Consider the following 12,726-nt stretch of genomic DNA (forward strand, 5'->3'; position numbering starts at 1 on the left):
CCCTTCCAGACCCGATGGGAAATTACATGTTCAGATGTGGCTCTGAGAGTGATGGAGCTGCTGTAGTGAAACCCTGGAACTCGCAGTAGTTGTCAAGAGCCAAATCTAAATCAGTAACATACTTTCCTCTAATGAAAAGGAACTCCTAGGTTTTTGACTAAGTTGAAAGCTTCATTAGATAATTGTGTTTTGGAAGAATATAGCAGATTTTTGTTGAAAAACAGAACATCTGAAACCTCCAAATCTCGCTCAACATAAATTGATTGCTGATTTGGAAATGTCTCTGCAATACTTATTTTCTTCCCCTTTTTATTACGTTTGGTCCCTCAGGCAGCTATAGTCTCTCGTGGTACATCACAGCCAAGGACTCACTAAATGCAGTATGTTTTACCCAGCAAATAGGAACACTGGAACAGAAATCTTGATGATCCTTAAAAGGAAAAATAAGAAGACATTTTTGCATCCAGCTTGTAACTTCTCCTAGATAAAATTCTAGAGCAATTTTCAACAAACTCCTCTTTTTATTAAAGGGGGAAGGGAAAAAAAGATTCACTCTCCTGACGCTTTTTTAACTAAACTTTGTTTGTTCATCACGTTGACCTAACATGAAAAAACTTGAGAATTCAGCAAATTGCTTAGCCTGATTTCCATAAATGTTGTCTAAGGAAAGGCAGCTCATTTGCATGCTGATCTTGTTTTTCATTCTGCTCTGTTGCTACAAAACCCTGAATAATACCACAGGCTGCATGTTCTTTGTCTTGTTGAAGTCCAAACCATCGCCTTTCGTGAGGATCATCAGATCTAACAAGGGTTAAAGCATTATTTCTGTCATACGTGGCTTTGTATATTCAAAAGTTGGAGTGCAAATGGAAATGCCTGTTCTTTATTAATTATGCCAGCACTTGGAAAAGAACTAGTGGGAAAGATTTGTATTGCTGCTCATCTCACAAGAGATCCAGATGACTTCTCTGGACAAATGCTTACCCAGAATGACCTTATTACATGGCAGTAGTAGGGAATGTTTTTGCATTCGAAACAGAACGCAGGACAACATGACTAATTGTGTTGGTAGAGTGGCATAATGCTTACCGTAGAATAATGATTCCCTTGCACATCAGGGAGCAGGTTAATTAAGGGAATGATGAGTCTGTGTAAAATCAGATGCAAAATGCAAACAACTTTTTTCTTATATTAAAAAATTAGGCGATGCAATAGACCTTAATGCATTTGTGTTGTGTTTCTTGGGATATCTTTCTGTATCATGCTTATATATGGAGATTTGAACAGCAGGTTCTATTTTCCTAACTTTCTGCCAAACTGTAACAATGTCAACTGGCAGTAAGGGTATTTGTCCCTCAGTACCCTGATGTATTGTAAATCTGTTATTTTTGTATAAATAGGTTTCTTATCCTACAAATTAGATTAGAATCTGATCCTGATTTTGAACAGCAAGTTTCAAATGAGGAGGTCATTTTGTCTCATTTGTTAGGGAATAAAAGAGCCCAGAGTGTTGTATGATGCGTGGAACAGCAAAATCCCAGTCGGTTTTGGAGTTTTCTTTACAGAAACCATGAGCATCCTGGTCCTGGGAAAACATTACATTAATTCTGAATTTGAGAATTGTAGATTATTCTTGTGTTAATAATTCAATTTTAAAAACAGGATATCAAACCATGCAAGTTGAATGTTTACCTCACTAAGAAGCAGATTATCAGTAGAGAAAGCAACTGAGTTAGTCATATTTTTCAAATATTCCTCAATGGTAAATAAAAACTTATTTCCAATATTAAGTTGGGGCTTCATTGCCATGACAGCAGTGGTTATTTTCATGTTTTTGGAACGTGAAATGGAAAGAAAAAGTGTTAAAATGTAGAAGAGACAGAACTCCTGGTGCCATGCTTGGGGTGAGATGGGATAGTTGGGGCTAGAAGCTTACCTGTAAAATGACGGCGCTTGCTGTTCAGTTGTTGTCTCAGGCTCCTTGTTTCCTCAATATTCCGCTTCCACTGGTTGCTGTAAGGTTAGACTTGCTCTCCAGCACTAGCTGAGTAACCAGTGATTTGCTACAGCCAAGTCATAATCAGTTAGATGCTAAGATGTTGCCGGTGGTTAGGTCTGGGTAATCAGTCTTGACTGATAAGGGACAGTGTTTTGGAGTAAAACCAGACTGTTGGGTTCTCTCTTCCTCCTCCACTTTCCTTTTCCGTGTTGGTCCCTTAATTCTCTCTTGTAAGCTGCAAAACAAGGCAGATCCTTCTCCACCATGGTGTGACATGTGAACTCCGCTTTGCTTTGCTGTCAAAACTCATTGCTTTGGGTTGCCAAATTCCACCTCATCAAAACAGGATTGATTGCTGCTTAGAAACATCACTTGCAAACAGATCTCTTTATATTGACATACCTGTGTGCAGTGACTGTTTTATCTTATCCAAACCCACAGTTGTTTCACTGCTGCCTTCTCCTCCTTGTTTGTTGATTGATAGTCACGTACTGTGAATTTCTGTATTGCACATGTTAAAAGCCGTGTGGAAGAAGGATGATCTTTATAGCGTTTGTACAATGCATTAAAATACGGTGTCTGGATCCTTGCCTGAATTACCAAGTGCCCCTACCTTAAAAATGGTAAGCATTGAGATGATAGAAAACCCGAGCTGTTTTTAGCCTGACTGCTACCCTTGGTGGAAGGTATAACTATTGTAGGTGGTTTGAGTAGTCCAATGCGCAGAACTTGTTTGTAACTGGCTCTTAAACACTGTAGGAGCAGATGTGCTGGAATATTATTAAAGAAACGGATTGGAAAACTAGTGAAACAAAAAATTGTGAGTTACGTAAGATCCATTAAAAAAATTATCTCCCATCAAGCCCTCTGTTACTGGGCCTCGTGTTACTTTGAAAATCAGAATAATCCATTTTTTTAGCTCCAAGGTCTACATTAAATTGGTCTGATAAGTATTCTACCTTGCACTGGAAGTCTCAGATTTTGTTAGCTGGTTTTAATATTCATCTGCACAGTGCCTTAGCTGCCTATGGCTCATCTAAAATAAGAGACAATTAAGAACACACATTCAGAAAGATGTGGCTAGCTTTCTTATATTTATAACGTTTCATGAGAGAATAGTCCTTTCATTTGCTAAGAGGGGTTGCAAAGTTGAGGACCATAGTTCTTAATTTAAACGGAGGATGCAAGAATCTTTTTTTTTAATCCACGGGCTCCCTCTCCTGGTCTGGGAAGTGCTTGGCACAAGGAGCTTGATTTATACAGAAGCTGAGTTATTTGCAAATTGATTTAGTGACATAGTGTCAACATTGTCTCCTAACTTCTATGTTTAATTAGTGAACTGTACTCTCCCTAATAGTAATAATGAAATGAATGCGGGTGTGGGGATGAATCAGGGTTGCAGGGCCAGGTTTATCTTATTCAAATGCCGATTAAGGCATATTTCACAAGAACTGAAAGCAATGGCCTACAAAAAAATATTTACAAATAAAATCAGTGAACTTGCATATCCAAATAACCACGTGAACGTATACTGTATAATTGCACTGATACTGTCGTCTTTGCTTCTCTGACACATAGGTGCTCTGCTTTCACCTCCTACTGGTAATACTACATCTAAATTGGACTATTTGTTTCCTGTATTTGATAGCGGAGAAAAAAGATCTTTGCATTAATATTCTTACATTAGAAACATGATAGTATTGTAGATGGCTTACTAAATTTGAGGCCCTAAAATCGTAAAGCACACGTTGTAGGTAAGAATTGTATCTATTTAAGAGGTCACTTACTTTTGCTTCAAGTTTTTAAGCCCATAACTAAATTTTATGAAATATATTTCTGGCAGAGTTGATGAAATTTTTTGTGTTTTACCTTCCCAGTCTTGCTTCTAAGAATTTTTTTAAGCTTGAATTTATTGACATGAACAAATGTTTACATAACTTAAAAAGCACAACAAATATTCTGGTGTGGTCCTTCCTTTAGTGCTCTTCATGCATATGTATATTGCAGCAAACACAATAAAAAAAATACCTCTTCAGCTCCAAATGATTGGGAGTCCATGTCTTGTAGCTTGCCCTGAGGTGTTGCAAACCTTCACATACTTGGACCAAAGATTTTCACACTGACTTTGTGCTTGTTTTGTACTGATGTAAGTGACCACAGAATATCACAGTGACTCAAGATACGCAGGTACAAAAGATTTATTCAGGAGATCTGCAGTGCAGGTAGGGGCAGGGCTGGCAGGGGCTTTTGTACATTTATGACAATGCAAAACAAGCACCAGACTGGTGTGAAATGCTTTCACTTTAGAATATCAGCCTTTTATTCCAGAGTTTATAACAAATAATGAAAACAGCCCCTAGCATTTTCATTCATGTTAGAAATTGGGTGTAAATTTGTAATAAGAAAGATCCCACTAGTGAAATATCAAATTCCACAGCTTATTCAGAAATACATTTCTGGAGCTGCTAATTTAAGTGTTCCTCTCGGCTCCACTTAAAGCAAGTGTTGACAGCGTGTCTTATGAAGCAGAAGCAGGTTTGGGAGAACTAATTTTAGCAGTTCTCTCAATTTACTTATTATTTGTGCCAAGGACATGGGGGGTGAACTTTTCATGCGAGCGGAGGATATAAGATGTACATGAGAAATGTTAAATACTTAGCTGCTGAAAGTTGGTCTGACTTACACTACAAGCAGGAGGACAGTTGAAGTGAACAGAAACAAAGCATAATGTATGAGTCAATAAAGTCTGTATTTCCTAAAAAAATGTTATTTTTGTGTATACTACATCCACTTAAAATGACAACTATTTGCTGTGCTTTCTTCTTTGTGCCATGCTCTTGGTCATCTGCTTCACCATCTGTGCAAATCTTCTGTCCCAGTATGTATTAGGTATCTGTTCATCTTATTTAAGTTTACAAGGATTGAAGTTATTTCTGAGCTACAATATCTAGCCTCTGTAACACCATACCTCAGCGCTCTGAGATATGCAGGTAGCTTGACACTCATAAATGGAAAGTAGCTTTAACAGGTATTAGTTAAATAGGCAACCTGACAGGAACACAGCACCGTTACGTGCTTTACTGATTCCACTGGTACCTTGAAACCATGGTAATCATTTCACTTTTTGTACCCTCTTCCTCCTTCCCTTCCCCCAATAATTTAGCCTATTTAAAGTTTAGATTGTAAGGTACGTTGAGCTTATAATGAGGAGTGGTTTTATGCAATGCTATGACTTGTTAAGTCTTTTCCATTAAAGCAATGTGTGGGTTTTATCTTCTTTTTTTTTTTTTTTTTCCTCTTTTTGTGCACAGGTGCTTGGAACACCGAACGAAGATACGTGGCCTGGAGTCCACTCTTTACCCCATTTCAAACCAGGTAGGTTGAAATACCATGTTCGTGCAAATTATCTTCCTGGAAATACAGGACACAGACAATCGCATTCCTGCCTACAAGCTTCAAAATGACCTGGTACACAGTGCGCGAACCATACCGCACCTTTTCTGACTGCTTACTTTGTATTGTGCTCAGGGAGGAGGCTTTTCTTTTGCTTAATTTCTTTGCTTTCTTTTGCGTTTTCTCCTGTGTGTTACAGTATAAGCCCTGACCTGCTCGCATTCCTCAGCCACTGAGTATAGTACCTTTCAGATTGTTGGCAGGCTGATTCGCGATCAGTATTACTTTTCCACAGACCGCCCTGAACTTTGAGGAACACCAAAGGAAACTAAATTCGGAGTAAAGACTTTGTGAAAGCTGAAGTTACTACTAGATCATCTGTCAGTACCTTTCTACAAAGATTCAGTTTTTTAATGTGTGTTGTACTTGAAGATGTCATATTCTACAACCATCTGATACCTTTGTGTGAGAGGGAGCAGTTTGTTCCCTAGAGACGAGACGGTCAGCTTCATTATGCTATATATGCATGCATGCATATATATGTAATATATATAGTCTTGTGAACTTTTGAGTGGGGATCTTTTAAACAAGCCAAGCAGGCAAATAAGTAGGAGGCATGTTGGCTAGTGGAGGTGGTGAAATACTGGAACTGGTTGTCTGGGGAGGTTTGATATCTCCATCCTGTTCAAAACCTGACCGGACAGGGCCTGAGCATCCTGAACTTGTTGCACCTGCTGTGAGTGGGTTTGGAGTAGATGGTAACTAGAAGGTTGCTAGATGCTTTCAGATTAAGCACTTAATTGGCTCCCAGTATATTTTACTAGGTTGAGTCTTCAGTATATAACCATGTGACTAAAGTCTGGAAGTGAGTGACAGAATTGACCAAGGAATCCAATTTCAGATGTTTTTGTCCATGCAGGCCTAAGGTCTCTCAGTAAACTCCTGTTTCTCCTTTACTGCAGATGATAGTCCCTTCAGCTTTTGTCATAAATTGTGACAACCTTGCATCCTATGTCATTTAAACCTGATTTCCAAGTCATCTTATAGGTTGGACATAAAGACGATTCCCTCTTCATAGAATCATAGAATAGTTTGAGTTGGAAGGGACCCTTAAAGGTCGCCTAGTCCAACCCTCCTGCAATGAGCAGCGACATCTTCAGCTAGATCAGGTTGCTCATGGCCCTGTCCAACCTGACCGTGTACATTTCCAGGGATGGGGCATCTACCACCTCTCTGGGCAACCTGTTCCATTGTTTCACTGCCTTCATTGTAAAAAACATCTTTCTTCTATCTAATCTAGTTTAAATCTACCCGCTTTTAGTTTAAAACCACTACCCCTTGTCCTATCGCAACAGGCCCTGCTAAAACATTTGTCCCCATTTTTCTTATAAGTCCCCTTTAAGTACTGAAAGACCACAGTAGGGTCTCCCTGGAGCCTTCTCTTCTTCAGGCTGAGCAACCCCAACTCTCTCAGCCTGTCCTCACAGGAGAGGTGCTCCTTTGCTCTGATCATCTTCATGGCCCTCCTCTAGACCCACTGCAACAGGTCCATGTCCTTCCCGTGCTGAGGGCTCCAGAGCTGGACCCAGTACTCCAGGTGGGGTCTCACAAGAGTGGAGTAGGTGGGTAGAATCACCTCCCTCAACCTGCTGGCCACGGTTCTTTTGATACAGCACAGGATGTGGTTGGCTTTCTGGGCTGTGAGTGCACATTGTTGGCTTGTGTCCAGCTTCTCATCCACCAGTATCCCCAAGTCCTTCTCCTCAGGGCTGCTCTCAATCCCTTCATCCCCCAGCCTGCATTCATTCCAGCGTGTCTTATTTGTCAGATCTGCAAGATCAGAAGCCCAAAAGTGGCTTCTTGGAGCAGCAAAGAGGCAGGAGATGGGCAGAGGAGTTGAAAAGGACAAAGATATCTAGGCAGCTCTCAAAATAAGAGAGACAGAAAAACAAATATATTGTAGGGCTTACCCTGATATTAACACAAAGCCTCAAGAAAAGTGAAGGCAGACAGCTTTCTTGCACATTGCTTTTCAGTCTCTGTCCTAGTAGTGTCTTATTGCTGTAGAGTGAAATCACTCTCTAGTGCTCTCTAGTGCATTAGTAGAACTTTGTTAACAAGTGCAGTTTTTCAGTGAAATACTGAACACGACGGTGTTCTTCCTCAAGTCAGCCTGTCATTAATTTTACAAGCTTTTGTGTTTTTCATTCTTGATACTGATTAAAAGGTGAACGCAGACACAGAATCCCTACAGAAACATAATGGGATTTAACAGCGGTCCAAAGACATTGTTTTTATCCAAGAATAGTAAAGAGGAGGAGAAAACCTGGAGATCTCAGTGAGTGCTCTTTGGGTTTGTTCTTGTTTTTATTCTTCTCTGTGATACAGAAAAGTTTTGAACAGTAGATGGCAGCCAAGAAATTTCCTGATTTCATTTTTCTATTTGGCTTCCAAGTGTGTTAAGAGGTATAGGCTTATTACCGCAGAAGAACCTAAGGAAATAAATCCACAGTAGACACTTCATTAAATCTAATTTTTATACAGACATTGTGTTAGACTTGCTTTTATTTTCTCCATCACAGACTATGGATTTTGTCAGCTCTGAATACATAATATTTAGACAAAAGCAGAATGGGGACAGGAGGAAAGATGCCTCCAAGACAGAAAATGGTCACTCAGTATTTTCACCATTTCTGCATGGTGTGGTCTTTGTTTTCTCAGATCCTTTCCACATGTGTGAAGTATGTAGATTTGCAAGTCAGAGTACTTACTATTCTCTCTGGCAATTATTAATCTTTCTATGGCCTGTTAATGCAAAGCACTGAGCTCCTTAATTCTCGTACACTGTGGAGGTCTGAGAGCACTCCAAAGGAAAAAGTCCTCTTCTGTACACATCCCATGTTCTGCACTCCCTTTGTACCTCCCTATATTCTTCACGGCCCTGGTAAAAGGATTTTTATTTTTTTTTTCTTACAGTTACTTATTTGCTGATTTTAGAAATTACAGTAATAGAAAGCATAATCTAACTGGACAACCAAAACTTGGCTTACATACCCCAAAACTGGGTAACTGGACTTTATGCTGGTAGTGTATGAAATGATTAGAGCAGCAAACCAAATAATCTCTGGGATCTTACCAGCATCTAAAGCTTGCTCTGCACAAAGTGCTCTGACCTACGTGCTGGGCTGGGCTGGAATTACACTATTTGCTCAGACCCTTAGGGTCATTGGAGCTGTTTGGTCATGGATACCAGGTTTTCTGTTGCTTCTTAAAAAAATGCTTTCCTTCATGCAATTCTGTGTAAAAAAGTTTTCTGGCTATGACAAGGCTGCATTGTCCCCTTCCACAGATGCTAAGCCAGCCATGCTCCCCTCCCTGTTTGTCTGAAGTTGTTGTTACGTGCTAGAGAAAGTTTCCTCAGAGTATGGGACTGAAAGACTCATCTTTCCTGACTGACATCTTTGGAGCAAAAATGGAGGTTAATGCTTTAATAATACATTTAAGATGACGTACACTTCTCCCTTCCTTAGCAGAAGAATGCAGGAGGGAACCTGAAATGTCTTGCCAAATCTGAACCAATTCCATTATTCTTTAAGATTTGTGAAATTACTGCATTAATATATAGATGTTATGGGGTTAAGTAACTCCTGTGTCTTTGAGTTTTAAGACTGATGGCTGCAAACAGTAAGTGGGATAAATTGAGAAGTGCAGAGAGCACTGGTGATGAGGATATCAATATCCACTCAGGCAACACTTTGGTTCTATAAGAGTTGTGTAAACATAAAACGATAGGGTTTGAACAGAAAGTATCAGCAATAGTTTCTATAGTTTAAAAAATGCTGGGCACGTTAAATGCCTGTGGAGTTGGGAAGACTATCGAGAGTAGAAACAAAACTTCATTGTATTTCTTGTTTGCATACAGACTTAAATAACTAATTTTCATGCTGTGATTTGATAGGGCACAATCCTGGGCTGCAGAGAGCTAATCACAGTTTACTAGGAGAAACATGTCTGAAATACATGGCATTAGTCTCTTCTGTTCTGGAGTGGCCAAGGGTCTGATTATTATGGAAGGCAACCAGTACATAAACAACAATGATCTCTGACATCTTAATATGTGGGAACATTTCTGAGGCTGCATAAGTAATGTGTTCCTAAGGCTAGCTGTGGGTGGCTCTACATCATCTGAGCCCCTAACCTCAGTGATTTTAAAAGCCTGTAATTGTGAAAATAAAACTGTCATAATTTGTTTTGTCATTTAAAAAGTCCGTAAAGACGTTGTGTTTTATCTCTCTGCTTTGAGAGCTTTGATTACTTTCTATCTTACAAATACTCTAAATAATATGGGAGATATTTAAAGCTAAAAGTTGGCCTGTTTTTTGAGCTCTCTCCGTGCCTCAGCCTCGGTCCTCTCAGTTGGTGTTTGCACAGACACACACGTACATGTGTCCTGCTTAGTACATTACTTAAGGATAATCTAAATACTGCATTTGAAAATCCTGAAATACTTCAGAAGTAACTTCGAGCTACCTCTGTGACTCACTTAGAAGTGTTACGGCTGCTGTCATCTTGAGTGGGTCTTCCTGTACTCGCTTATCACTGAAGAAACCCAGCTATTCTGGATCACTGTGAAAGTAAATTATCTGCCCTCAAATAAGAAGATATTTCAAGGAAATTTTGAAGTGTTAGGTGCTGTTTCAATAAAATCTTGAGCTTTCATCCAGCTTAGAAGCCCCATGTTACAGGTTGTTGGACAGAGACACTGTAAATGATGAACGTGACTCTCTGACACATGACTTGTAGAACTTATTTTCACTATTTATTCTTTTGATACAATACTTTAAGAAATATGTAGATTTGCTGCACTGAAACAGATTCAACCACCGATTGTATCACTGGACCGGTGTCTCCAAGAACAACATGAAAGTAGGCATCTGCTATGTCTTGTCTGCATGAGTTGTGATTAAGCAGTGTTCCAAAACAAGCTGCTTCATTACCAGTCTTGTGTCTGAGTCTTCCTGATTTTTATCTATTATTCTCTCCACTGTCATCTCCCATTTTTCCTAGTCTGGAGTCTTACCTTGTTTTCTTCTTCAGCCTGGTCTCCTGGATTCAGAGTCCTGCCCAAATAATTAAGCAAGATAAGCCTTTGGATCAACATCTATACTTAAGTCAAGTTTTCACTTTTCCTGCATTCTCAATTAGTGTTTGGGACCGATGCTCCATAATCTCCATCCTGGGAAGTTAAATAGAGATTTATCAGAAGGTACTGTCAGTGAGCAAAGTGGGAGAAGGTAAGACATGGTCACAGTGGAAGATAAATGAAGTGCTAGTGGCCGTGAAGAGATGGTAACGGTCAAGAAGTAGTAACTTGCTAGGAAGGTGGAGAAAATGTGCGAATGGTTTGTAATGTTCACTGTGCATCGGTTTCCTTACAATAGTGTTTCTAGGTGAAAGAAAGTTCAATATTTAATCTTAGCTGATGGTGTAGGAGTCTGAACCTTGCTGTGTTCAACGGACGATCAGATAATAATATAAAGCAATACAGCTGAAAAGGTGCCTTTGTGAGACAATGGGAATATCTACTGAGCACTGATTTTTAAAAGAGAATCCCTAAAGTCAGGATGAAAAGAGTTAAGAGAAAGAGACTCTCCTTAAGGAGAAAGCAGAAGACGAAAAGAAACTAGAGCGAGAAAATAACATTCATAGGAAATACTGCATAACACAGAGTCTGCCAGATTGACAGATACTTCATGGATTTATTAAAAAATCTTGAGTCTATGACAAAACCACTGCAGAGCTGGTGTTCTGACTCAGGAATTCTGCTTTGCTTCCCACATGATCAATAAATATAGATTTGGTTTAGAAATATGATCTGCCTACCTCCTCTTAACAGCTGATTGATAGCCAAGCCTTAATCAAGGGATTATGTCTTCATTTAGAATAGGGCTGGGCTGAGAGACTAAAATCCTTTGGCACAAACCCATGGAAATACTGTATATGAGGACATATGGCTTTTCAAACTTTCATAACAGTTTTTCCTGTAGAGTTTCACCAAAGCCTGTCAACAATTCGTTACATGCTGAATCAATAGCTTGTTTGTTTACATCTACACTGATGCCAGCAAATGTTCCCAGGCAATGTGGGAGTCTCTGCTGTTAAACTGTTAGAGCAGCCTCTGGCATGCCTTTAGCTCATGACAACTAGCACTTCTAAATAATTCCTGGGCATGGTTCGGGAGTTAGTGTGGGCTAGGGACCATTCCCCATAAGAAGAAGTTTGCACCTCCTGTATTGGAGGCTGGAGGTAGAAGAGTGCTGCACTAGTACAGACACAGGACAGTCATGGTGTCTCAGCCAGACAACTCCAAGCACATTTAAATTGCTGGTACAGATGTAGTCATCAGGAATTTGACTACTTGAAGAAAGGAGGGAGAGAGGGAGGGATCTGTAGGGGAGAATTCATTTCTAATTTCTCCCCCTTGCTTTAGTTTTGGCAAAATTGTAATATTTGGTGATTCCTCAAGTCTCTGGTATCCACAGCCCAAAGGACTGAGTCGATGTTTTCACCATTCTTTAAACAAAATTGCATGAAACCGAAAAGTATATATGCGAGGGAGATAAGGCGAGCACTGCTAAAAGGAGGAACCATTTCATATTAAAGTCCAGTGCTTTAGACAATGCTGGCTATTAAAATTACATTTTCTACTCATGCTCAGTAGGGAGTTTAGGAAACAGCATCTATCCTTCCTCTTTACACAACCTGTGTTCTGCTGAAGCAGGTGCTTTTGGATGGGAGGGGAGGGGAGGGGATGGGGTTGGGGATGGGGTTGGAGGGTTTGGGAGTTGAAGTAATTTTTCTCAAGACATTTGGTATACAAAAAAGCAAAGTTTAACTCATGATGATAAAACTCCAGGTATGATTAAACTTCAGTAAAAACGCTAATTGCACATTAGTGCTGCAAATAGTGCTTGAAAATTTGCTTGTCAGCGTGGATGCTTGTATTTGTATCTTTAGCAAACATAATTTAAATATTGTTAGGATTGAACCCTATAATCTAATAAAAATAGCATATGAGTCTTACATATCACAATGCAGTGTTAGTCACTTTAGACTTTTAATTTAAATGTAAAGAAAGCCCGTTTAAAGAAATCATGCATTAGACTTTTCAAAATATTAATTATGGTGATGTTTAAATATTTGCATTTAAGCTAATCACATTTGGTTTTAAATAGAGAAGAACATTAATCAAGGAATGCAGATTAGCTGGCATGTTTTGATTAACAACATAAAAAATGCCTTGAAGTCAAACTGCATTTTAAGTTCTTTGGTTT

At 39.3% G+C, this 12,726-nt stretch overlaps 1 protein-coding gene across 3 annotated transcripts in view; it reads left to right on the forward strand.

Annotated features, from left to right (window-relative positions):
* The window catches only part of CDK14 (cyclin dependent kinase 14), a 329,408-nt gene that overhangs the window by 217,007 nt on the left and 99,675 nt on the right, over positions 1 to 12,726 (forward strand). For all 3 annotated transcript variants that reach the window (XM_063324807.1, XM_063324809.1, XM_063324808.1), the window contains one exon: positions 5,311 to 5,374. In XM_063324807.1, coding sequence (XP_063180877.1) covers positions 5,311 to 5,374 — 64 coding nt within the window. The remainder of the gene's footprint in view (positions 1 to 5,310; positions 5,375 to 12,726) is intronic.

Source organism: Chroicocephalus ridibundus, chromosome 2 (assembly GCF_963924245.1).
Source record: "Chroicocephalus ridibundus chromosome 2, bChrRid1.1, whole genome shotgun sequence".
NCBI lineage: Eukaryota > Metazoa > Chordata > Aves > Charadriiformes > Laridae > Chroicocephalus > Chroicocephalus ridibundus.